This window comes from Festucalex cinctus, chromosome 1 (genome assembly GCF_051991245.1).
Source record: "Festucalex cinctus isolate MCC-2025b chromosome 1, RoL_Fcin_1.0, whole genome shotgun sequence".
In the NCBI taxonomy this organism is placed as follows: domain Eukaryota; kingdom Metazoa; phylum Chordata; class Actinopteri; order Syngnathiformes; family Syngnathidae; genus Festucalex; species Festucalex cinctus.
Genome location: NC_135411.1, coordinates 42,013,536 through 42,040,527, shown reverse-complemented (window position 1 = coordinate 42,040,527; position 26,992 = coordinate 42,013,536). Strand labels below are relative to the sequence as shown.

Below are 26,992 nucleotides of genomic sequence, written 5' to 3'. Positions count from 1 at the left end.
GCGGGCACACAACAACACAGGGCTCAGCTTTGAACGCGCCGGGAGAGCTGCGTACCCGACAGCTGGGTTCCGAGGCAGCCTGAACCAGGTTGAATGTACGTGGGGAAAGGGGAGGGCGAACAGAAGTGGTGAGCAAGGCGAGGCGGAGGCCCCACGGGGTACGACGGGCAGGCCTCTTGGCCCGAATCGCCGGCATTGGGAACCAGCGGCACACTACTCGGCTCAGCGGCTGGGCGGGGCGCTCCCGCGAGCGCCCCCTCACCCAGAGCGGCGCGCTGGATAGGCCATAGGCCGAGACTTTTGAAGCTGTGGAGCCGCCATCTTGGTATTCCGAAGAAACATATCTTAGCATTTGGCTGTAAAATGCCTGCACGTGTCACGGTAAAACCTGGTACACACAGAAGGATTTTTCAAATCTTAAACACATTCCACATTCCAAGACATGCATGGCAGGTTAATTGAACACTCTAAATTGTCCCTCGGCGTGATTGTGTGTGAACGGCTGTTTGTCTGTGTGTGCCCTGCAGTTGGTTAGCTGGCAACCAGTTCTGGGTGAACCCCGCCCATTGCCCAAAGTCGGCTAGGATAGGCACCAGCACCCCACGTGTCCGTGATCCTTGTGAGGAATAAGCGGATGGATGGATGGATGGATGGATGGATGGATGGATGGATGGATTTGTAAGAGCATACGAGCCGTCTATGTCTAATCTGCTGTTTTTGTTTTAAAAGGCAGCAACTTAAAAAAAAAAAAAAAAAAAAAAAAAATATATATATATATATATATATATATATATATATATATATATATATATATATATATATATATATATATATATATATATATATATATAAAGCAATTTATTGTTGTTAAAAATATACATTTTCAAAGAATGCTGATGTGATTTATTTTTCTATGCCTATAAGAATAACCGTAGAACTGCGTGGTTTTTTTTTTTTCTCAGACTATAATTGTACAGTACACCAAAACCTGAAAGCGTTGCACCCCTCGTACCATGTGATATGCGAATAATGCATATGTTTCTTTCATTTCCTAGGGTACAACATGATCCACTTCACGCCTTTGCAGACGCTAGGAGAATCCAGGTCATGTTACTCCTTGGCAGACCAGCTGACCTTTAGCCCTGAGTTCAGCCCAGATGGCCGAAACTATAACTGGACAGATGTGGGGGCACTGGTGGAGAAGATGAAGAAAGAATGGAACATGCTGTGTATTACTGATGTGGTGTACAATCATACTGGTAGGTGACTGAATATGTGTGTTATTTGTGATGTGGTCCAGAAATATTTGCACACTGCCATAGTTTTTATGATTTATTGCCACAACACAATCACAAGGGTTTTATTTAGTGATGCTCCGATCGGGGTTTTATGCTGCCGATACCGATACCAATCATTAATGAGTAAGATCGGCCTATACTGATACCGATCACATTGATCATCTGTATTTTTTCCCCAATGTATTTATGGTGAGTGCCATTGGCTATATTAAATGAAAAAAAAAAAACAACAACCATATAATCACCTTAAACCTTAAACATTTTCAAGAGAATTAATACAAAACACCACCCGATCATCGCGTGCTGTCATGCCTAGACAACCGCGTTGTCCCTGCTTGTCGGGGAGGCGGAACCATAAGCATAAACATGAGCGCATTGCTCGTGCTCCCTGCTCTGTAGTGTTTAAAATGTGATTCAGTAGCCAATTAGTGGGCTACTGTACTGTATTTAAATTTATTTACATGTGTCGGGGTAATATAGCCTATTTTGATTATTAATTTGGAGATGGCATCTTGTTTTATTATTTTATCAAACACTGAAATATTATATTGTGTTGGAGTAATTTTTATACTGCTTAAATATTTATTCATATTTGACTTGTTTTAGTACGGTGCATTGGATATGCGCATTCACTCCGAACCGTCCTTCGAATGGGGTGCGGGGGGGGGGGGGGGGGACGACTCTCTTAAGCGAGAGTGGGTGATGAGGTAGCCAAGCCTGGTCCAACTTGTATAAAAAGATATACGTCTGTCCCAAAGACATGATCGAGCCAAGCTCATCCCTACTCATATGCCCAAATCGCTGAAGTTATTAGAACAACAGTCACAATATATATTTTATGTACTCTATTCATGTCGCTGTTGCTTGACGTTGGCAATTATGTTCGGAGGTGCATAAAATTAAACAAATAATGTGACTTTTGATATTTATAGAAAATTTGTAGAGGTCATAAGTACAGAAGTGCACATGTAGGCCTATATTTAGTGAGGAGAAGTCGAGAAGTCGTGTTCACCGGCGGGACTTCATTGGCAGCCGCCTGCATGCAGTATGTTTTTTTTCTTTCCGTCCTTCAAGTAGAAGAACCTGAATGTAGATGTAGTGTGAGCTAAATTATGGCAGTAGGTCTACTTGATGACGCCATATAGTGCATATGTGTTCGTCATAGTAAATGGCAACAAATGTGCACAGCGCGTGCGCTCTTCAGGTAGAGGCAGCGCTGCAGCGAACGCCATTTTTCCGGGTTGCACCTGTCTGGCCCCATCCCATGAGATATCCAGGGGAGAAAATAAATAAATTAAATAAATAAAAAGAGCTATGAAGTGCTGGTCAGTGTGTGATTGACGTTTCGCTCCCTCTCACTATTGGTCAATGCTGCGGAACCAAAAGTACGATGACTTAGTTATGTCACATTGTGCGACAAGACAAGCAAAAATTCTGACATGCTAGACTTTTGTCCTGGACAGCAGGCGACCAATCGTTGAACGGGTCACACTACACGTGCGACGCCAAAAGAAGTATTTATTGGAATAGAGATTAAACTGAGATGAAGGAACGTGTATCACAATTGGGAAATTTGCAAAAGATTCCAAAATGAGTTCGGTGAAAAAAATGGCGTTTTCCAGTTCCTGCAAATGTACTGTACATCAACTTTTGCCCATTTGTTGAAGTGTAGTGGGCCGTCATTCAATAACAATAACCTCACCAACTCTATGCGAAGGAGGTTTGTGTGTGAGGCAAATGGTGCTTATGCCAGACACTGACATGAAAGTTTCAAATGCATTTCTTTTTTAGTTTTTTGTGGTGACTTTCATTTTCTTTTTCTGTTTGCAGCCGCTAATAGCAAGTGGATCCGAGAGCACCCAGAATGTGGTTACAACCTGGTGAACTCTCCCCATCTACGTCCAGCCTGGGTCTTGGACAGAGCCATCTGGCATCTAACCACCAGAATAGCAGAAGGGCGGTACACGGACGTTGGCCTTTCTGCCAACATCACCAATGAAAATCATCTGAATGTAAGTGCACTATTGCTATTTACACTTTAGGTTTTCGACTGCTGTTGAGGAACAGATCTGGAGAGGGTATAAAAAAATGTTCTGCAACATTGAATGTGAATGTTCAAATGAGATCACCATCTGTAAATGGACAAACTAAATGGACTCTTCCTTCAAATGGTCATCGTTTAAATTAAGCGATCGAGGGAGATGGTCATACAAAAAAATGATAGTATACAATTTTATTTATTGTTATTATCCAATGGTGTGTACCATTTGAATTTCAAACTGACTAACAAATTGCTTTTTGTCAATATTTGTGTGTGTTTGTGTGCGTCTGTGTGTTGTTCAGGAGATCCGAAGCGTGCTGTGGCAGGATGTGTACCCTCAGATCAAACTGTGGGAGTTCTTCCAGGTCAAAGTGGACACTGCTGTGGAGCAGTTCAGAACTCTCTTACAAAATGGTCAGTATAACAAATCAGCTGAGATACTGGACACTGTATTTCAAAACTACTGAAACAGAAAGCCCAAATCCTTTATTTTTGCTATAGATCAAAACCATTTATGTTTCACATCGAAACATGAATGAGACAAGAAATCAAAAGTCCATTTTATATTTTATTTCCTTTTACACATAGAACAAGATGGTACAACCTTATGTTGTAGTCCACTCAATGTCATCCACTTATGTGAGCAAAAGTATTGGCACACATGACTGACGGGTGTTTTGTTGCCTAGATTTGCCCCCAAAGCATTTCTTATTCAAACAATCAAGCACTCACTCAGTCTGTCTAAGCTCTGCTTCATATTTGGATTTTGCCGATGAAAACACAATTTACCTTGGGAAGAAATGTAACCAACTAGTGAACCAGACAGCTGTCTATGGGTGAGAAACTACAAATTGTGAGGCTGAGTTAAGAAAAACAAAAAAATAATGAGTCATTTTTACAAACATTAAAAAACAACAAGTTGATCATGCAAATTGTATAATTTCCTGACAATTAAATAAAATTACTGATATACAAAGTAACGTTGAACGGGTAGACCAAGGAAAACATCAGCAGTTCAATTGTGACCAGGGTTATCAATTGTTGATATATTTTGCAGAACCCAATACAGAAACAAGATTTGGAGTATATGATTAACGTAAATTGTCATCCTAAAATCAGTTTTTAACATACTGTACAGACACAAGTTTGATTCATTACCTGCCCAGGCTCATATAACTCAAAATACTCCTATCTGAAATCACCTTTTCTCATTGAAATGAATAGAAATGCCATTAATCGGTTCCAGCCTCCCCCAAAAGGAAAAAAAAAACTGTTGTAATTTAGTTTTTAATGAGTAAATTGGCAATATATAACATTGTACTTTATAAAAACATAATTATAACAACGTTAGAACATAAAGAATGAAACTGTTTGTGCATCACAATGAATCCATCTCGGCTCCTGTGCGCGACTTGGCTACAGGTGAGCAGTATGTAGACACAAAAGAAAAATTGTGGAAATTGGTTCTATTGTGACTCAATAAGATGAAGTAACATTGGTCATTTTTCACAGAGGACAGCTAAAATGTATGCCAGTATTGTTATCTTGTCTGTCTACATGTGTTGAGGCACTGTGATCAAATAGCTGTTGCTTAAAACGCAATAACACCGCCCGCCATGTTTGTTATCGTATCGAAAATATTTGCAAGTCAGAGCAAAAATATTGAATGAATGACGGCTTGTATCTTAAAAATAAAAAACTTGTGGTGTCACCCGTATTTCAAGGCACAACTGTGTCTCTACAGTGAAAGTTAAGCAATGTCTTGATCAACTCACTCAATTGCAGCCTCAGCAGGGAGGTCCAAACTTTTTTCTTCCCGTCCACTACACCAGCGAGGTTTTCCCAGCACACCTGACCTGGCTCTCGGATCTCAGCAACCTGATCATTATGTGTCACATCACATGCACCATATCTGTATGTGTCTTTGAAGGTGTGAAACCAGACCGTAGTAAGACTGGAGGGAAACAAGGCCTAATCATCATCCAGGACCCGGGTTGGCGACGTTACGGCAACACAGTGGACATGGACTCTGCTCTTGAAACATTTGGACCTTTCAGGTAAAGACACATTTTAATGCAGTTCTTTGTATAAATGTACAGGTACCAGACGATTGAATATTTGGTATTCAGAATCTTATGACCATAGCAGGAAAAAACACACAAAATAATGTTTTTGTTTTTTTTGTTTTTTTACTTGTTTGTATGTTCAATGTGTTAGAAGATTACATTCATGTCATTTGGATTTATTTTGTTCCCCACAAATGTTTCTTAGTGATCTGTTCTTTCAAGCCCCAAAATGACATTCCCAACATGAAAACATTTTGAAAATTGACATAAATATCCATTTGTACATACTTCTTGAAACTGATATTACTAAATATTTTGTAAATGGATTGCATAGTTTACATAAACAAAAGTTTACAAAAACATAGATGCAAGTAGTTGTATTATTTATTTAACTTTTATTTTCAAAGCATATACTGAATCTGACAAATATTTCGAAACACTTTCAATAAGATTTAAACATGACTACATTACCGTTATTACTATTATGTACTGTTATGGTTGAATAGTAAAAATTTGTAAATGTTTTTAGTAAATCTTTGTGGATGTAAAGGACTTTTTAAGGACTGTCTCCTGTCACCTAACATGAGATACTGTAAATAGTTGCATAGAAATTGTATTTCTTCAATTACTTGGACATAAATGTGTGTTATAGTCAAGTTATATTTAAGTAAGTAAGTTATATTTTCACCTTTAAATTGCAGTTATAAAGTGTCTGTCATGTGATGTAACTTGAGATATTAATTTTAAATATTTTCTATAATAATAATAATAGAGCTGTCAAATGATTACATTTTTTAATCAGATTAATCACATCTTAGAATTTTGACTAATCACGATTAATCACTTAATTAAAAATGTTTTTTTTATCAACATTTTTTGCCCGCCAAATTTAAAATGCACCTGTTATGTGTTAGTTTTTTCGGCATTTAAAATTGTTTTTGATCCACTGCACGTGCTTATCCTCTTTTTCTAATCAGTTAATTACTTGCATAATTTAAAGTGGAACAAAATGACCCCAATAGTTTGACATGAACAAATATTCTGTATGTCACACTTAAACATTTATTAAAGGCTTCACTTTAATGCATGTTATGTTTATTTTTCAAACACAACTTGTGCTACCTTTAACGTAGCCATCCGCTATCAAGCTAAAGGATCATCTGCAGTCAAAATTAAAAGTGTGATTAATCTGCGTCAATACATGATTAATGCGATATTGTTTTATGATTAATTAATTAGTTAATGCTTTAACTTTGACAGCACTAAATAATAAAAATAATAATAATACATTTTTCAAAAGTTATAGTCTGTGTATTCTTTTTCTATATGGCTTATAAGGCAGAAAACATGTTGATTAAAAAAAAAAAAAAAAAAACGTTTATAATGTAACTATTAGGGGTGAGCCGGATATTCGTACCGCACAAGTATCCGGTACAGATAATTGATTTTTCCCTGATACCAATATAACAGAGATAGACTTCCTTAATATCCATGCTGAAGGAAAGCCGCCCCCGCCTTCCTCTCCGCGGCATGCGGCACATAGGCAGAGGGACAGAGAGGATCAGTCCATATGGCGTCGCCCTCTGGCACGCAGACAGTAATTAATTATCTCTTGGTCCTTAATTTTCTACAGCACACTTGTGTTTAGTTTTGTATGTTTGTCAAAGTTACGTCAAACTTGTTTTGGAACGCTGTGCAGTCGCAGCGCTCTTGAAAAGACAGAGCTTGGTTGGTGTTGCATCGGTCTCGCACACAGGCTGCCTAAGTTCGTTTTTATTTAGCCCGTAAAAGCACTTACACACATGCACAGCTGAACACACTGCGAATCAAAATATATTAGATTCCCCCCCAACTGCAGTCTATAAAAATATAAATATTGCAAATTTAGCTTTACACACACAGCTTAACACCCTTTAATAATAATGTTAGGTAGTACAAATTAAATAAAACATTGAAAACAAATTAATGAAAATGATAGGAAAAGAAATCTGTGTTGCTATGACAACACTTGTTCTTGTTCATTTCCACTGCATATACTGTATTCAGCAGTATTTTCCTGAGTTTATTAAAAAAACAAAACAAAAAAAAACTTGTTCTTAATAGTTTCTTTACTATTGTGATCAAAACAGTTAATATTCATTTTCAGACTGTTATGTAAATATTTCTTCATGCACTTAAAAAGATTCCTGTTCTGACTCATTTAAAAAAAAAAATTCTAAATAGTTCCCTTACTATTGTGATAAAAAAAAAAAAAATGAATCTCAATTCTCAGACTGTTCCCTAAATATTTATTCATACACATACATTTTCTGAGTTTATAAAAACCTTTTGAAAAATAGTTCTTCTTTTGTGATCAAAAGCATTGATTTAAATCTTTATTAGGCTGTTTTGTGAATAGTTTTCAAGTAAACAAAACATATTGAAACTTTTGCTCAATCCATATAAATTTCAAACTAAAATTTTCAATTTCATACTAAAAAAAATAGTAATGTAACAGTAATATTAATGTATTGATGTAAGCCCCACCCATTAGGTAAACCACGCCCACTTCCTGTCTATGCCGCGCCGTCTCCAAATACAGCTACAGATCATTTAGATGGTCAAACACATACAGATGCAGATAGAGCTGTACTCGCTCATCCCTAGTGACTATGTTGTCCCCCAAAGAGGTCACATGATACATTGATGTTCACTACAAAATGACCTTAAGATGAATGTAAGATAAAATTATTCCGGTTCAGCAGCTTGCAACATTTTGTGGTCATTTTCGGTTCAATATAAATACCATGTAATTCATGGAATGTGGCTGTGCCTATAATTCATAAAAATTCATGTTGGTGGGATGTTCACATTACTGAGCCCTACTCTGCCACCTTCCTGTCTTCCTTTGTGTTTGATTCTTCTATTGTTGTTTGATAACAGATTACAAAATGACTGAACTCCACAGTGTACCTCTCAAAAGCAATTTTTTTTATGTGTGACAGTGTGCGAGAATAATTATTTTTAATCATCCTACAGCTGTTCCCCACAGCATATAGAGGAGTGTTGCTATATGTTGCGACAGAAACTCAACCAGCTGAATGAGGAACAACTCCACATTGTTCATCAGCATCAAGAGCAGGTCGAGTAATCATGTCTGAGCTACAATAATGATAAGGAACATTTCTTAAAGGGGAAATCAAGCTAATAACAAATTCTATGCGCCCCCACTTGACAAAACGTGGCATTCTGAGTAATATTGTGTTTGTTTCATATGAATTAAGCAGAAAAACACACCTCTTTTTTTCCTTCTGGCCATTTTGCCACTTGCGGTTGTTTGAAAATGACAGACGTCACATTGTCTAATGAATGGGTGGAATTTGCTGCTTAATTAATATTCCACAAACACATTTTCAAAATGGTTTTAAAGAAATAAATTGGTACTAAATGCAAAAGCGTTTTGTCAGATTGGCTACTTCTTCCAAGTCATATGGCCCAACCGCTCCACTTTTTTTTTATTTTTTTTTTTTATGTAATGTATTGACAATATTGGATGTAAATATTCTTCAAATATGTATTTTCAAATTGAAGTACATGGGTTCAGACTTGCCTCAAAGTTCTTTTTCAAACATTTGTTATTTGTAATAGTCAAATTAATTCTTATTCAACCAGACAAGTCAACAATTTGTACTTAACATTGTATCACACATCTCGAGGTCAGTTTTCATTGAGATACCGTGGGGCCCAATTATGGAATACAAATTCACAATTATTAACCGATTCTATGTCTTTATTCAAATATAATATAAAATGAAACTTAAGAGATTTAGTGCTACAGAAGCTTGACTGATTGTATATACAATATTTAATATGTGTGCTGCTATGGAATTATTTTTGCCAAGGTTATTGAGTTATGTTGAAAATATGTTTATTGAGGCTATATATAGCATTGGTTGTATATTTTATTAAAATATTATTTTATTATTCTTAGGTGAGGTCCTTGATAAGCCTGTAATGGGTTTCTACCTCACCTTCACGTGTTGTATTTATTTTAATTTTTACTGCCATATTTGTATTTTTTAAGATTGTGAAAATAAACTATATCTAAATAGCAAAAACATAATATAATTCCCTTGTGATTTGTTTTAATTACTCATTTCTGGTTAAACCTTATATGTGAATAGTTTTTGCTACTTACTTGCTTACTGTTAAGGTTGTTAAGTCATAAAATAAAGTGAATGGAAATCATTATCTAACGTTACTCTTTTTAGTTCATATTTGCTTGTGATTGTTTGTTTACAGGCAGCCAACTGCATTGTGGGGAATGTAACATATGAGCGTCTGGCGGAACATGGACCCAAATTAGGCCCTGTTAGCAAGAAGAACCCCCTTGTTACCAGGTACTGTACATTTATTTTTTATTCTTTGCTTGTATTTATGTTCAGCCCTACCCAGGAAGCATCGGTGTTTAAAATTAACACACATTATCGTAACGGAATAGTAGAGACACACAAGCACTATGGTGTGTTAAATAGTAAAATTTAAAATGTGATTTTTATTAATTTATTTTTAGAATACTACATAATATATATAAAATTTGAGCAAATTGGCTCCAGTGTGGGTCACAGGTTCAGATGGGTCAAACCAGCCACAATGCCACACTGATCAGACAGTTTCTCAATTTGAGTGAGCAAAATACTTGGTGAATGCACTCCATCTGATCCAAACGCAACTCTATTTGTTGCATTCTTCACCGGACTATTCTCAATAGTTTTCTAGGTGTAATCATTATTTTTTTTTAGAAGGGCTTAATTCTTTTGTCATTCTCAGGTATTTCACCTTCCCATATCAAGACATGACTCTAGAGCAGGAGATGCAGATGCTGAATGACCCAGACAAGATGCGTAACTTCCTAGCTCATAATGGTTGGGTGATGGGTGATGATCCGCTGCGCAACTTTGCTGAGCCAGGTAAACACATTGGATATAATGTGCACAAGCAAAAAACGAAAACACAAAACCAAACAAACAATTGAATTACTGATTTGGTCTTTTCTTTTACCTTTCCTAATTTACATTTAATCATTGTTGCCAGTTTGGTCTTAATCGAATTCTTTGTGTCTGTGATCTTAATTTGTACTAACATTTAGGGTCCAATGTCTACATTCGGCGTGAGTTGATATGCTGGGGCGACAGTGTGAAACTTCGCTACGGCAAGGGACCTGAGGACTGCCCTTTCCTGTGGGCTCACATGAAGAAGTACACTGAAATCACCGCCAAATATTTTCATGGAGTCAGACTGGATAACTGTCACTCTACACCATTACATGTTGCAGAGGTAAGATAGCTAGTAGTAGTCGTTGACATGACCTGAGCAATTGAAATAAGTAGATAGAGAAAACCTGTTAGTCAATCCGCATTTGATATTTTATCGAATTTAGCTCACAACAAATTGATTAAAAAACAAACAAACAAACTCTAAAACTACTGTATTCTGTTCACAAGTCTTTTCTGTTCTTTATGTTCTCTTTTTTTCTCCCTGTCTGTAATGTAATGTTTTGTCCAGGCTATGCTTGATGCAGCCAGAGTGGTCAGACCCAATTTGTATTTGATCGCTGAACTGTTTACAGGCAGCGAAATCATTGACAATGTATTTGTGAATCGGCTGGGAATTAGCAGCCTTGTGCGAGGTACTTGTTGAAACAAACTAATATTGTGCTATTTCTTTTCTCTTTTCCCTGCATTTTGTGTTTTTTCACTTTCCTTCCCATTCTCTTTTCCTTGACTGCATGGGTTCATGTGGCGTCACTTTTCCCATTCTGTTGGCTGTCACTAACCGGCTTGACGATCGTTTTGTACATCCATTCTTCTACTTCCTTTTTGCCTACCTTAATTACTTTATATTGACTTCTTGGACTTTGATGTGTTGCTTTGTGGTGGTGGTTGAGCAGTTCATGCTAGATGTGGCTAGAACAGTGTGCCCTAACCTGTATGTGGTGGCTGAACTCTTCACTGGCAGTGAGGAACTGGATAACGTCTTCGTTACAGATCTAGGGATTACATCACTGATACGAGGTACCGTATTCTATGTGCTTTGAAAAATGTATATTTAATGTCTTTATTCACAGTTCATGAAGTTAAATGATTTATGCACTATTACATTTAATTAAACAACCAAACATGTCAATTAAATGTATACTTTCAGCTTCAATTTAAGGTGGAAGCTCATCCGAAAGGAGTTGGAGTTTGGAATGACCAGGTCACGGCTCCAGTCTTATTGTAAACATAAATAAAAATGCAACTTGTTGGAGAGATGCTTGTCTGCATTCTGACAAAGGTTCATGTGGTTGCTGATAGAAGTAACAAGATGAACGCTGACGTCTATAGCCCATTTTCAGCCAAATGTTCTGATACTGTTAAAGGCAACGTTTCACCATGCAGATGAAACATGGCCCTGAAGAAGTAACTTGAGACTTTCTTGAAAGCAAAAAAATATTACTATTCAACGCCAAATTGGGAAAAAAAACAAACAGATTTTGACAGACATGGTTGTCATTGGATAGCAATGAGCTCTAAAGATTAATGAAATAATACTGCAAAGTATTAATTAAATGATGAAAATTGCTAACTTCATTATTTTAGCTAAATTCACCTACAGAGCTGACCAAACTACAGTATGCAACATTGCTAATCTTATTTGCTATAACTCTTGTATAGAAATATCATCATTAATTTCACTTAATGTCCTAATTATTATTATTTTTTCCCAGCTAGTGTTATTCCAACATCATCACTTTTAAAAGGATTGGAGACATGACATACCTGGCTTTGTAATCAAATCATGACCACTTATTTGAAAAGCCATCCATCCATCCGTTTCCTATATCGTTTGACCTCACTAGGGTTACAGGTGAACTGGAGCTTTTCCCAACTGACTTGGAGCGAGGTACACCCTGGACTGGTCGGCAGTCAACTGCATGGCACATATAGACAAGCAATCATTTACACTCACATCACACGTATGGTCAAATTTAGTCCTCAATTAACATGACTTTAATGCATGTTTTTGGAATAACGAAGGAAGCCCAGAGAACATGAAAACTCCACATAAGAGACAAATGTGCTAAGAACTAGGTACCATCTTTCCACTCTGTAATATTGTGATACACTATTGAAGATGCAGAGTTAAAATTGTCTGACATTCAGTGAAAACAGAAAATTCTTAGGAAGAAAGGGGAAGTATTTGCAAGCTCCACAAACCTACCGACACCACGGGAAGTCTGTGATGAAATTCTGGAAAAAGTAACTGCAGCTTGATGTTTGTCACTCTGCCATTTTCAGGCAACACCAATCTAAGTAAGCCAGGTGCATTACCAGAGATTTCTTTACTACAGTTTGGAACCTCAAAACTATTACTGCTACCATACCAGTGTTGTATTAACATTGCATTCAATTTACCGTGCCATTAATATATTAACTTTAACATTTTACATTGACTGCTTGTATGAAACTACAGTATCTGAGAAAAAACACACTAGTGAGCACAACGAGCAACACAACTGAACACAGCTGATATAGAAACTAATTAGCCGACGCGCACACCTGACCACAGATTGACCGCAATGCCAAACAGCGACCTCTGTTTTTGTTTCGAAGGGCTCCATATTATAATTTTATTGAACCACAACAACATACTGCGATTGCCAAGGAAGAAGCGGATTGATAGTGATCATGTAATAATAATAAATTATTGTAAAACACATTGTACAGTGAGTGTATGTATTGGTATCATTTTTGTTGCGAAAGATCATGTGATACAAAAGGGCATTTTTGATTGGCCATTTCATCTGCAACATTGGAATATCATTCACCTTTGAATTTGAAATTGCAGCAAAACTAGTCGTCGAACAAACATTAAAAACTAGTTCCACAACAGTTTACCAACTACCCACTCGCTTGCGTTGCTCGTTGTGCGGCAGCCAAAAAGTAAGCCATTTTGTGATGTCATTAAAAGCCACAAGGTTTTCCTTCTCTGTCTAATCTTTTAGAGGCCATGTCAGCTGGCGATAGCCATGAAGAGGGCAGACTGGTCTATCGGTATGGTGGTGAACCAGTTGGAGCGTTTGTTCAGCCAAGTCTCCGCCCACTGGTGCCCTGCATTGCCCATGCCATGTTCCTTGATGTAACCCATGACAACGAATGTCCTATACAGGTGTTTTATCAAGAGCATATAATTACAAAACTTGCTACAAAAATGATCATTTTAACGCAATTATATTTGCAAGTATTTCCAGACCAATAATGTATATCAGATTTTCCCCTAAAGTACCATGAAGAGATTCTTAGTAGTGCACATTAAATAATATGAAAACATTATTTGTGTCTGTTGTGCAGCTGCGTTCAGCACTTGATTCGCTTCCCAGTTCTGCAATGGTCTCGATGGCCTGCTGTGCTACTGGCTCTACCCGAGGATATGATGAACTAGTACCACATCAGGTTATGCACACACACATACACATGCTTCTAGTACATGTTATAATCTGTCTAATGCCACTAAAATGAGCGTAAGGGTAAACCAGTTGTAATCTATTTAGAAACAAAATTCCATTGTAAATTTGAAACGGGTCTCCAGACAGTTCCTTAGATTTCATGTTTGTTTTTGGCACTGCAATGTGAGACATTATGTAGACAGATTGGGGCCTTTCCAATTCATGTCCAAAATAGCTACAATGCTAACATCCTGAGTAAACAAACCACAAATGCAGATCAATAAGGAGTTAACATTGTGGCCTGCAGTCAGGTATTATTTTGAAAGACGAGTAGCACACAGTTACTATGATAACACAAATCAATATAAATGCGCTTAGGCAGATTGAGAATCATTTTTGGGAATTGTGTTGGAATACAACATCTTTTGATACCTCACTTGAGGTCTATTCAATAGTGTGGGATTTATTTTAATAATAAAATTAAATAAAATACAACACAAAAACAGAATAATACATTTAAAAAATATATAATAAATGTGAGCAATAACAATACCTGCTGCTTATTTTCACAAGTAACTATGAAGCAGACAACACACTGACCGGCATGATAATGGATTTTCACCATCTCCCTGCAAATTTTTCACAATTTCACTATCATATAATCCACAGGTGTCAAAGTCTGGTCCTCGAGGGCCAGAGTCCTGCATGTTTTCGAGGATTCCATACTCCAACACACCTGATTCAATGATCATTATCAGGCTCCTGCACAACTTGCTGATGAGCTTGAATATGAATCAGCTGTGTTGGACGTGGGAAACCTCTAAAGCATGCAGGACCCGAGTCCTCGAGGACCGGACTTTGACACCACTGCAATCTAATACTGCTGCACTTTGCATTCCAATGTATTGTTTTGTTTGTATGTGTAGATTTCTGTTGTTAAAGAGGAGCGTTTCTACCCGAAGTGGAACCCTTCTGCTTCCGTGACCAGCGCCAGCGAGGTTGGACCACAGACTGGCATCATTGCTGGGAAACTGGCACTCAATAAGTTGCATCAAGAACTGGCTGCTCAGGGATTCATACAGGTATCATTTTTCTTTGATTTAACCTTTGCCCATTTAAAGGCAAGGGGCATCAGGCCAAGTGTTTGGTGTTTTGCATTGTTGTCCTAAACGTAGTTGCCTGTTCCAATCTGTCACCTCTACAGGTCTATGTCGACCAGGTTGATGAAGATATTGTTGCTATTACTCGCCACTGTCCCAGCACCCATCAGTCAGTGGTGGCAGTGTGTAGGACAGCTTTCAAGGACCCGAAAACACACCAGTATAGAACGGATGTGCCACCGATGTTCATACCTGGTAGGAGATTCACACGCAACACAAATAGTTGCAGTGCAGAATTTGTCTTTTTGCCCTTGATGAGAGATACGCATGTCTGTCTTTTATATATTTCAAAGGCCATGCGTTGATGTTAATATGATGTCTTTCATTTTATTGCATTTCTAAGTATGTGTATAATGTCAAGGGGAATTGTGATTTCCTGCTAGACAGTGCAGTTTACAAAGAAATTGCATGTCAACGCAGATAAAGACAATGCTGAGCAGAAATACAAAGAAATTGGTTCAAATGGCGTTTGGGCATCATAAAGTTAATGAAAAAGCATGGTTAAAATGTGAACGCTATAATTTTAAGATGCTTGTAGATGATTGTAGTGTGTTTCGGCATTTGTTTGGGGATCATGAATCATGTTTCAGCATTTACAACTTATTTCCAAGGTAATAATACAGGGTGTCCAAAATGTTTGACCCCATTTCGTAGACCAATAATTTTTACAATTTTCGTTGGAATGACCTCAAATTTTCACAGCTTGTGTAGAAACGTTTCAAGTTTTGGTGTGGAACATCAAGCTTACACAAAACACAGGAAAGGAAGTTCTGAACGTCCTAAAAAGCACTTGGGCTGTAATTCCAAAATATAACCTGACACTTGGTGTTGAACATTTATGAAAATCTGTCATAGAACCAACAGATATTTGTACTTTTCTTTGTAAATTTAACCAATAAAACTTATGACCTTCAACATAAAGTGTGTTTAGTTTTATTAAGATCCATCAAGTATTTTCCGAGATATGGGCATTTAGAATAGGGTCAACCATTTTGGAACACCCTGTAGTTCTTATTTTACTGATGAGTTATTTTGTGAATGTAGGTTTGTTTGTTTTTTTTTGTTTGTTTTTTAAATGTTATGTTATTTTTGTCATGCATTGATCCCCCTATCCATCTTTTCTATCCAGGAAAAATTGAAGAGGTGGTGTTGGAAGCAAGGACAGTGGAAAGACATGCTGGCAGTTTCCAAAAGGATGACAACTACATTAATGGCATGCCTGAATACACCGTTGAGATAAAAGATCATATTACAGTCAGTAAAATGCATGTTTTGTTCAGCATTATTATTATTGAGTGCATGCCAGAGTTCTCTTTATTGAAGTGAAAATTGATTTGTTTCATTTGATTTAGTAATAGTAATTAATTTTGTATGTTGATGCCAGTTATCACAAAAGTTTATGCTTTAATATACATTTATATTTCTAGTTAGAGGAGAGCTCAGTGGTGAAACACGCTGGAGTGACATCTAAAGGTCCATCCGAGTTTGTACAGGAAATCAGCTTTAAGAAACTGACACCGGGAAGTGTCATTGCCTTCAGGTAGGACAGCACTCACCCACACAAAACTGCATCCTGACACGAAATATTTCATGCCAGATTGAACATTCTTTACCTATTTAGCTCATACAGCTGTGTTTAAAATAATGCCAATACTGTTTTTCAGAGAAAATACTGCTACATGGCAGTAATTTATTCTCAGAAATGGGAAATCCGAAAGATTGTTCATTTTATGCAGCATTTTGATTTGTCTATAAAGTAAATAAAACAATTTTTCTGAATGTTATGATTTGTAATATAATGTGCCGTGTTGCCAGTGCAGTAGAAAGGTTTCAATCTCTACTCATGATTTTAGACACTGATATTATTTTCATCACAATTGTATATCACAAGATGCTAAACCTTTTCTCTTCGTTATAGGGTTAGTTTGGACCCCAAAGCGCAGAAGTTGGTTGGAGCACTCCGGTATTTTCTGTCCCAATTTAGCCTAAAATACAGAAAAGGCAGTATAGCAGATGAAAACCCATCAGAGGCCCTGAAAATGCCTTTGGCACAGTAAGTCCTTATCAATATGTACAGTTATCCTCTTGTTAATATTATTGATTGAGATTCAACAAGCTAAATTGCACCGTACAGTGAAATGGAAAACTTCACTATTTATGTTACTGTAAATGTTTTGCCAACCGTAGTGTCCAGAAAAGCACAATATAAAATTATTGTTAGTAGTAGTAGTAGTAGTAGTAGTTGTAGTTGTTGTAGTAGCAGTAGTAGTTTTCTTTACTGTCCATTGGCTTTGATGATATTAACACTAGTGTTGTTCCGATACCGATACTGGTATCGGCAGAGCCGATACTGCATTAAAACAGTGGTATCATTATCGGTGAGTACTCACAAGTAACATGCCGATACCATTAGTTCCAACACTAATATAGGAATTTGGATGCAGCGTCTTGTGTCTTGCTCGTGCATGACATTCACTGATATGTGACATGCTCACTTCATGCCGATCTAAGATATCCTATTGGCCCGTGAATGCTCTGAACAAATGGCAGGACAGCTTTTTCATGTTGAGGGGGAAAAAAAACTTAGGGATATCGGTATGGTATCGGTATCGGCCGATACTGTAAAGCTGGGTATCGGAATCGGGGGCCAAAAAACGGTATAGGAACAACACTAATTAACACAATAAAGGCAATACAGTAGTTGGTAAAAGATATTGCCTAATGAGCAGCAAATGGTTGTATTCAGTTAAAGTAATTTAAAAAATGCTTTGACTAGTTTATTTGAGTGATTTTGTCTTTTAGAGCATCACTATGTTGTCCAGTATTTATCAACTTGAGTGAAATTTTCACCTAGGTTGATGTCAAAGCTAACGCTAGCAGACATGAATGTCTTGCTATTTCGCTGCGATTCAGAAGAGCAAGAGGATGGTGGAGGCTGTTACGATATTCCAGGATGGGGAACCTTCAAATATGCAGGCCTCCAAGGTAAGTGATTTTGGAGTACAGTGAATTTTCCTTATCCGCGGCAAGCCTTGGTCCTCATCCCGTGATTAGCGATCTGTGAGTAATTGAGGACCATGCGAAAAGGTTTAGAGTTGCCATTGTAATCGTAACACTGGATTTACAGACGATAAACACCAAATTTAAGATGTCGGGTTGCTTTTATAGTTGGCCTTGGTACACACATAAGGTTTTAAATGTTTTGTGTGTTGTGTGCTCTGATAATCTTAATACAGAACATCACACACATCTTCCACCAATCTCAAAAGTCCTCTGAGGCAGAAATCTCACATGATCACACATGATGTATCAAAAACAAAGATTAATTTTGTCTACTGGATATGTTGCGCCAATATTTTTTCCAAGTCGGAAGTGTTGTAATATGGCGATGGCAAAAGACACCTTTCCTTGGAAAACACTCCTTGCCATCAAGGAACCTACTTTCATACAAAAATCAGGTGTCGGGCGGGACTTTTATTTTTATTTTATTCATGTCCGTTTTCCTTTATCCCCATGTCACAATTCATAGAATAGAGATAGATAGAATAGATTTCAGACGTTCCCCACACACAAAGGCATTTGGTCATAAATTTTGAACACGTTTAACATTAAAGGCTGTCAGCCCCGACCCGTTTTGGACCCTGTTATTCGAATATAGTCACTCTTAACACTCCTCAGACCACAAGATAATCATATAGGATAATCTCAAATGTCAGATAGTCTGCCATTCATCGTCCTTGATCGGAAATGGGGCAAAATGGGGACCAAATCAGCTGATTGTATCTGTGTGTACAGACAGCTATAATGTAATGATAATCTTTGGAACAAATCTATGTCAAGATAGAATTTGGTAATCTGTAGCTTTACAGTGCAATTTGTGTGTATGCTATTGAACAATAGAGTAATATTATTTCAGTGTGGCGCAATGGAATTTAAATCGAATTGAGTCATTATTAGCAATCGGGAAAGTTCAGGTCAACCAGTATCTGATTCTGAATATTGTGTCTTTGCAGGGCTGATGTCAGTTTTAGCTGATATTCGTGCCAACAATGACCTGGGCCACCCTGTGTGTGGTAACCTCAGACAAGGTGACTGGCTGATGGAATATATCGCCAATAGACTCATACACAGAGAAGGACCTCTAGCACAGGTAAAATAGAAATAGCCATAAAAGCTATATGTAAATGCATGATTATAAGCAACTACGAAAAAGAACCATGTGACTTGCATAATGGAAACAGCTTCATTAATTTCATAATTTAATGTGTGCAGGTTGGACAATGGCTGGAGGCCATGTTTGCTTATCTGAAGCACATCCCACGCTATCTCATTCCTTCTTACTTTGACGCTATCCTTGTATCAACTTTCACCACAGCTCTGGATGCAACTTACAAACTCATGTCAAGGTAGTTTTGTAATTATGCACCTTTGAGCACAGTCCTTTTTAATAGGAAACGTAATCAAATCACAGTACAATCTGAGGGCTGAGGACATGTTCTGCCTTTTATTCAGTTTTGTCCAGAGTGGCTCAAGCTTCGTGCGACACTTGGCGTTGGGATCACTTCAGATGTGTGCCGTCGGACGCTTCCCTGCCCTTCCTCCGCTATCAGTGAAACTTGACAACGTTCCGTATTGCATCAGCCCAATAACCGGACAGAAGGAGCAGTGCTGTGTGACGGTGGCTGCAGGTCACCGAACATCGAAAGCTTTTTGATGGCTTTATAAAAAAAAGAAGTAATTTTAAGGCTACTCACACATGGTACTAATTCAAATATATTCTATCAGGTCTTCCTCATTTCTCTACTGGGATTTTCCGTTGCTGGGGCCGAGACACTTTTATTGCGCTGCGAGGGCTGATGCTGCTTACTGGGAGGCACATTGAAGCCCGGTATGCATATGAATCTGCGTGATTCTTACATGTCATTGTATGACTTCCTGTTTGGAAACAGTAATTGAACAATAAATGAGGCTTTCTGCTGTGTCCTTAGAAACATCATCTTGGCCTTCGCAGGGACATTACGTCATGGTTTGATCCCAAACTTGCTCGGAGAGGGCCGCTTTGCTAGATACAATTGCCGTGATGCTGTGTGGTGGTGGCTGCAGTGCCTCCAGGTAGGACCAAATATGCAGACATACTGTTGAGGGGTTTAAAGGATTTAAATGCATTAATACAATTCCACTTTTCATTTAGACAGTCAAAAGATCTTTGCATTTATTATAACTGAGAATCTAAATTGCCTGATGCCCATCAATTAGTAGCCAAGTGCATTGTCAATTTGGTTTCATTGGTAAATTATGGAGAAAAAAAATTGAGTTAAAAAAAAAAATAACCCATCCATTAAATTGATGTTTTATTCTTGGAATTAAAGGGGCCTATTCACTAAACGTTTGCGTCTCCTTTGCACCGCGCTAACCTGCAAAAATGGAGCAATCTGGGAGCGCCTAACTCACTAAACATGCGCAGATGGGGAAATCCGTCACTCAGTGCGTTGCCAAATAGATTGCGTCACAGTGCGCCGGTGTTATTTGCGGGTATGTAAATTCGGTAATTTGCATATATTGACGCAAAATATGCCCACCCCAATGCAAATGTGACTCATTGATATGCAGCATCTAATTCACTAACGCCAGCGCAAATAGCCACACCGCGTTTGCGTGACGCAAATAACGTTTTTGGAAAGCATGTATTAACCTGATACAACCTCGATCCCGGGATCATGAGAGCACTGCATGTCATTTGCAGCACAACATGCGCGGCTGATCACGCAGAGAGGGAAAGAGAGAGGGGGGAATTTTCCCATGTTAGTTTAGGACACATAATGTAACCCGGGCTGATCGGCAATGACAGGGAGGCATTTTACGATCATTCTTACGTGCCAGATGCATACTGTACTCCCACTCCAACCTCTGAAAATAGTTATATATTTTTAAAACGATCGCACCAGTAATTTGTGCTTTATGAATGAATGTTGTCGTCCTCTCTGCTCTGTACAGCTTAATGGCGCTAGAATCACTTACTCTCGGTCCAACCTCGCTTTCTGATAATGTCATCTTTCTGGCAACTGTTACTATAACAACCATGTTCTTGGCGCAAATCCATTGCCATGTGTGGTAAATCAGGTGCAAATTTGCTCCAAGCTGTCAGTTTTGTGGGCGTGTTTGCGCCGGTATATGATTAGAGCAATATCCTTAGTGAATAGGTGGGTAACTGGGCGCAGACTGCGGGTGCAGTTGTGGTGCAATATTTCGCGCTATTACCAGACGCAGCGCATTCTTAGTGAATATGCCCCAAAATGTTTACTGCTTACTAAACATTTAATTTATTAGCCTGATGTTTATTGCCAACTGATAAATCTCATCACAGAAAACAAATTGAAAGTTTTTTTCCCTGCATTTCAGCGGTTGTTTGTTCAGTATCATGTTTTTAATCCTCTGTAACTGCTGCTTTTTCGTCTTCCACGCTACCACGCTTTCTACCCGAAGGTCAACATGGTGTCATGCTTGAATGCTAAATGGGAGACGCCGTCATGAAATGTTTTTCCACTGTTGTCAACTGTGTCACATTGTTTGCCATTTTTCTCCATTTTCAATTATCCATTACAATACTATACTATTTAATTACTTTTCAGGATTATGTCCATCATGTTCCCCAAGGACATTGCATCCTTCAGTCTCCTGTTACACGCATGTACCCAACTGACGATAGTGAGCCCAGCGTACCAGGAGAAGTGGTTTGTACCTTCATGTGTCGATTGACACCTCCCACAATTACTGTAATTCAAAAATACTAATCCTACTAATCCAAAAAATAATACATCATGTTGAATTATTTATTGAGATATACAGTGTTTATGGACAGGAGCAGCCGCTATATGATGTGATCCAAGAAGTTCTGCAGCGTCACCTTGAGGGAATTTCCTTCAGAGAGCGAAATGCTGGACCCAAGATAGACATGAACATGAGAGACGAAGGTTTGTTTGTTTGTTTGTTTGTTTGTTTGTTTGTTTGTTTGTTTGTTTGTTTGTTTGAAAAGTATTACCTACACTTCAGAAGTGTGGCAACATATTCATAAACACGGCTGTGTTGACTGTGGCACAGGAAGCAGTAGCGCATACAAAAAAGAGAGAGTATGATTACTGTATGTTCGCACAGAAGAAGGAAGATCAAACAGGCGTTTCATAATTGTTGTTTATTACACAATACTCGTGACCATATTTTTAATATACACCCAACATCCATACATCCATTGTCTGAACCGCTTATTCCTCACAAGGGTCGTGGGGGTGCTGGAGCCTATCCCAGCCGGCTTCGGGCAGTAGGCAGGGTACACCCTGAACTGGTTGCCAGCCAATCGCAGGTATACACTCGCCAAATACTCCAAATATTTAGGAAAAACTCAAAATATTTACAAAAAAAATAAAAACTAACAAACCTCCTCTAAATATGACTTAAAACTAACTGAATTTCAAAAGTCAAAACAAAATAAAATCTGTTCTGAGAAATCCAACACTATTATAATTCTGGCCACAACTTCAATGGCAGTCCTAATTAAAGAGGAAAATAAAATTTAAAATTTTCTTTACAATATGTTCTTTTGCAGCCCCACTAGTCTAAACACGGTATTCTTATTAACATTACAGTGGTGGAACATGTGTTAAGCTGCAAAATCCACCAGCTTTTATCTATCTCGGGGGGCGGCCATTTTGCTAATTGTCGACTGAAAATTACATCACACAGTGCCTAAGTATTCACATAATGACCAATCTGTTCTCTGGCTGAAGTCGCTAACAGCTGACTTGAGGATTTAGGCTACTCATCAGCTAGCATTAGCAGGCGTATTTTTGGATGGGTGTTCAATAGCACTTGTGCTTTTCTTGTATTTGAGGATATAACTTGCATATTTTTTTTAAGTGGCAACCACCTGTTGATTTTAGTGAGACATCTGTGTTGTTAAACTTACCATTACTCCACTTCAAACTGTAATTGTCATTGCAGAGAGGTCAAGTTTAAGTGTTGACTATTCAACTAGTTGCTTTAGAGTCTAAAGCACCTATTTGTTGGGTCTAAAGTTTAGACCCTACAAATAGCGCGGCTCTGCCGGTGATAGCATTTCTTTCTTCCAATTTGTAAATACAGGTTTTGGTTGGGGAGGTGGGGGGGTTGGCAGTAGGCTTCCTGATGCTTAACAAGTCTTCCCCTGTGCACATGACTGGCATACGGCTGCCAAAAAAAAAAAAAGAGGGGAAAAAAAAAAGGTATAAAGAGAGCACTGTACTGAGGCAAGCACCATCTCAATGCGTTCTTCTTCCTTCTAGGGTTCAATGTGGTTATTCACGTGGATCCTGAAACCGGCTTTGTCCATGGAGGAAACCGTTTTAACTGTGGCACCTGGATGGACAAAATGGGAGAGAGTGACAGAGCAAGAAACAAAGGCATCCCAGCAACTCCCAGGTAACACACAGACTGATCACTGATCAAACCATAAAATGGCTGAAAAAAATAAGATGGGTGAGACGCCAACCTTTCCTCTGCATGTATGTGCGTTAAGGTTCAAAATGCAATTCACAAAAAAGTTTTTATTTATAAATTACTTTTACCCTGGTGGGCTACGATACACATTTGTTCTCTCAATTGAAGTTTAACAAATGACAGACAACAACCCAATGGACAGAAGTAAGTCAATAATTGAACACCAAATATCCTAAGAATATTGATTGATTTGATCTTGGTCTTTAGTTGTTCGTTTTGCTGTTATTTAGGGGCCTACGTTTTCTGTTGAGTGAGTTATCTATAGCAAGTTGTGACACCATCTATGAAGAAATACATTTTTGTAACATTGCTGGAATAGGACAAAAGAGACAACATTGATTGCATATTAAACAAAAGATTTTTGAACAAATGCCTCAATTTCCTTTCCCCCATTTTTAGAGTTTGCAGTTGCCTATGTTGAAATTGTCTATGCAGGGACGGAGCAGCTGTGGAGATAATTGGTCTAAGTAAATCAACCATCCGCTGGATTGTGGAGCTCCATGCCAAAGGGCTGTTTCCTTATGATGGAGCAAAAGTACACAGAAATGGTGAATAGCATCAAGCACATTACAAATACACGTTTACATTTCTTGCCCAATTATGTTTCATTGTTTTGATTTGATGCTGCTTGTTGTGTTTTCACATAGTATTGATGGTTTCTAGAATTTGACATGATAGCTGTTACTTGACAGGAGTACACTTGGAGATTGCCCTGTGTGATTAGTGTAGTGTTGGTGATGTCATAATGTAAACGCAACGCTAAAGAGGACTGTTTAAATACAATTTTTAATTGGACCAGGTAATGTATTGGTTGATTTTCCACATTTTGTGCAAAACCAGAAACATAAATGTGTCAAACACTAATTTTGAAAATGGTGCATGGTTTGCACAAGTGTTAGGTCCCCTTTATTCTGGTGCATCTAAATAAATAGATAAATAAATATGATATGATACAATCTTGAGAAGAAAGAAGCAAAGCTTATCAAGTTCAGCACCTCCTTTACATAATTTAACATCAGAATTCAAAAAGACAAGTATTTCAATACATTTTAGAAGATTAAAAGAAGTATGAAAGCTGAGAATGTGTTGCGAAGGCAGAATATTAACCGTAACCACAAAACACTGATAAGACAAAAAATGTATCTCACAAAAGAACAGGAAGTGCTTACAAACTCTATATAGGGCCTCAGATATGCAAGTTTGAAACTAGAAGCTCTCGACTGTGAGGCGAACGTGCTAACCACTAGCCAGCATGTTCCCCATGGAAATATGCACATACTATTAAATGGATAATGGTGCATATGTCACAAACTAAGTCTCAGATTTGGTTGCATCGTCTTGCAGGTAAAGAGGTGTTCATCTCGTACGCCAAATGGAATGAGCAGATCCAGCAGTCCTTTGAGCCAAGTTTCTGGGTGTCCGGTGAGCCAATGGACCCCAACGAGAAGCATTCTGAGCTTGTACACAAAAAAGGCATCTATAAGGACAGTTGTGGAGCGTCTAGCCCCTGGTGTGACTATCAACTGAGACCAAACTTTGCTATTGCCATGGTCGTGGTAAGTTGGTACTGCTTACAGTAATACTAGGGATGTAACCATATCGGAAATATCCTGATATCACAATATAAAAATTGCTACTATATCGTCGTGGTCATGTCACGATAGTAAAAGCAAGCACATCGGTTAAAAAGGCAAGGTTGTATTCCATTTGTGCAGTTCTAGCACCCTTTAGTGGTTAGTTTTAAGAGTGCAGTTTAATTTTAATTAGGAATATTTTGGCCACTGTGGCAGTTATCACTCCCATAAATCAGTCATGCAAGCAATTATTTAATAACATCTCTGTCGAAAATCATTACATTTCACCCGCTTCAGCCGAACACAGCATTACATAGACGATGTTACATTGCAGCGCAAAGCCAAGTACTGACAGACCTGTTTTGTTTTGTTGTTGTTGTTGTTTTCCCCTCCCTTTTCTTTTAATGACAGGCTCCAGAAATGTTTACAGTGGAAAGGGCCTGGAAAGCTCTGGAAATGGCCGAGGAGAAATTACTGGGACCCCTAGGAATGAAAACCCTTGACTCTGAGTAATACATCTTTCTCATTTCTCCTTACCAACATTTGAAAATGTAATTTAAGAGGAGATCAAAACAATCAAATGCTAAAAATTAATGTAGAGCAGTGTTTCTCAATTCCGGTCCTCAGGCCCCCTCTGAGGACCGGAATTGAGAAACACTGATGTAGCGTGAGAGTTAACGATGCAATATGAATATTTTGTAATGTCCCTCCCTTGCTATGAATACACACTTCTGTTTCAATTGTATGTTTTTCTGATCTACAAAAATGAGGCAGAGATAAATCATTCGAAAACTGGCCCTGAGAATATACATAGCAGTAAACTTTTTACAGTATGTTAACTCTATGCCTGTATGCCAAACGGTGAAGTATAACCATAGTATACCAACCAAAGTATAAAAGTATTAGAACAAACAAAAAAAATATTGACTTTTAAAACTCTGCTTCCTGATGTAGCATTTTGTGTATTTACAGCGATATGGTCTACTGTGGTGTGTATGACAATGCACTGGACAATGACAACTATAACGTGGCAAGGGGCTTCAACTACCATCAAGGACCGGTGAGAAAAAGTTTGTTTGATGATTGGTAGTGACATTGGAGGAAAATGACAGTCATTGGGGGCGGTGTGGAACAGTGTTATGGTGGTCGTCTCCCAACCCACAGGTTGTGGGTTCGATCCCATGCCATTGTGACCACGTCGAAGTATCCTTGAGCAAGACCCTGAACCCCCAGTTGCTCCCGATGCTGTGTCATCAGTAGGTGAATGGGTAGTCAAAAATGTAAAGCGCTTTGAGGGACTTGTAAGGTGGAAAAGCGATATATAAATGAAGTGCCATTTACCATGAAGTGCCATTCCATTGTTTAAATTTAAGGGTTGAATGACATAATATTTTTTTGTAGTCAACTATATATATATTTTTTTACATGATTTTACAAAAGAACCTCAGATTTCTGAAGATGTTGCATTTGTTTACTTATAATCATCCTGTGGGCCAGATGAAACCACTTGGGCCGGTTTTGGCCCGCGAGCTGTATGTTGGACAGCTCTGGATGAGTGGACTAATCAGTTCATCTCTTATTTCAAACTCTTGTGTTTGTCCAGGAATGGCTTTGGCCTGTTGGCTACTTCTTGCGTGCTAAACTGTACTTTGCCAGAAAGCTTGGCGAAAAAACCTACGCCAAGACGGTGACCCTGGTCAAAAATGTTCTTTCACGACATTATACTCATCTGGAGAGGTAGGAATGTTACATGAAAATGAAGCTCATTCCATTCAAATATTATGCAACTTCAATTTTAATACAGCACAATGTATTATTTCCACATCTTATTATGGGCATAGTCATGGAAAACGCATC

At 38.2% G+C, this 26,992-nt stretch overlaps 1 protein-coding gene across 2 annotated transcripts in view; it reads left to right on the top strand.

Annotated features, from left to right (window-relative positions):
- LOC144029678 (glycogen debranching enzyme-like) overlaps positions 1-26,992 on the top strand; it is a 37,835-nt gene that overhangs the window by 9,405 nt on the left and 1,438 nt on the right. The window contains exons 5-34 of one of the 2 annotated variants that reach the window (XM_077535743.1): positions 1,056-1,259; positions 3,129-3,310; positions 3,642-3,753; positions 5,270-5,396; positions 8,424-8,526; positions 9,687-9,784; positions 10,215-10,354; positions 10,534-10,721; positions 11,335-11,458; positions 13,432-13,595; positions 13,778-13,879; positions 14,799-14,954; positions 15,077-15,227; positions 16,162-16,286; positions 16,460-16,572; positions 16,951-17,085; positions 17,887-18,017; positions 19,046-19,182; positions 19,305-19,438; positions 19,545-19,720; positions 19,818-19,920; positions 20,021-20,144; positions 21,662-21,763; positions 21,892-22,003; positions 23,348-23,483; positions 23,997-24,109; positions 24,906-25,117; positions 25,547-25,644; positions 26,108-26,195; positions 26,739-26,872. In XM_077535743.1, coding sequence (XP_077391869.1) covers positions 1,056-1,259; positions 3,129-3,310; positions 3,642-3,753; positions 5,270-5,396; positions 8,424-8,526; positions 9,687-9,784; positions 10,215-10,354; positions 10,534-10,721; positions 11,335-11,458; positions 13,432-13,595; positions 13,778-13,879; positions 14,799-14,954; positions 15,077-15,227; positions 16,162-16,286; positions 16,460-16,572; positions 16,951-17,085; positions 17,887-18,017; positions 19,046-19,182; positions 19,305-19,438; positions 19,545-19,720; positions 19,818-19,920; positions 20,021-20,144; positions 21,662-21,763; positions 21,892-22,003; positions 23,348-23,483; positions 23,997-24,109; positions 24,906-25,117; positions 25,547-25,644; positions 26,108-26,195; positions 26,739-26,872 — 4,024 coding nt within the window. Of the gene's footprint in view, positions 1-1,055; positions 1,260-3,128; positions 3,311-3,641; positions 3,754-5,269; positions 5,397-8,423; positions 8,527-9,686; positions 9,785-10,214; positions 10,355-10,533; positions 10,722-11,334; positions 11,459-13,431; positions 13,596-13,777; positions 13,880-14,798; positions 14,955-15,076; positions 15,228-16,161; positions 16,287-16,459; positions 16,573-16,950; positions 17,086-17,886; positions 18,018-19,045; positions 19,183-19,304; positions 19,439-19,544; positions 19,721-19,817; positions 19,921-20,020; positions 20,145-21,661; positions 21,806-21,891; positions 22,004-23,347; positions 23,484-23,996; positions 24,110-24,905; positions 25,118-25,546; positions 25,645-26,107; positions 26,196-26,738; positions 26,873-26,992 lie in introns of both variants that reach the window. The other variant, XM_077535742.1, reaches the window with a different exon arrangement.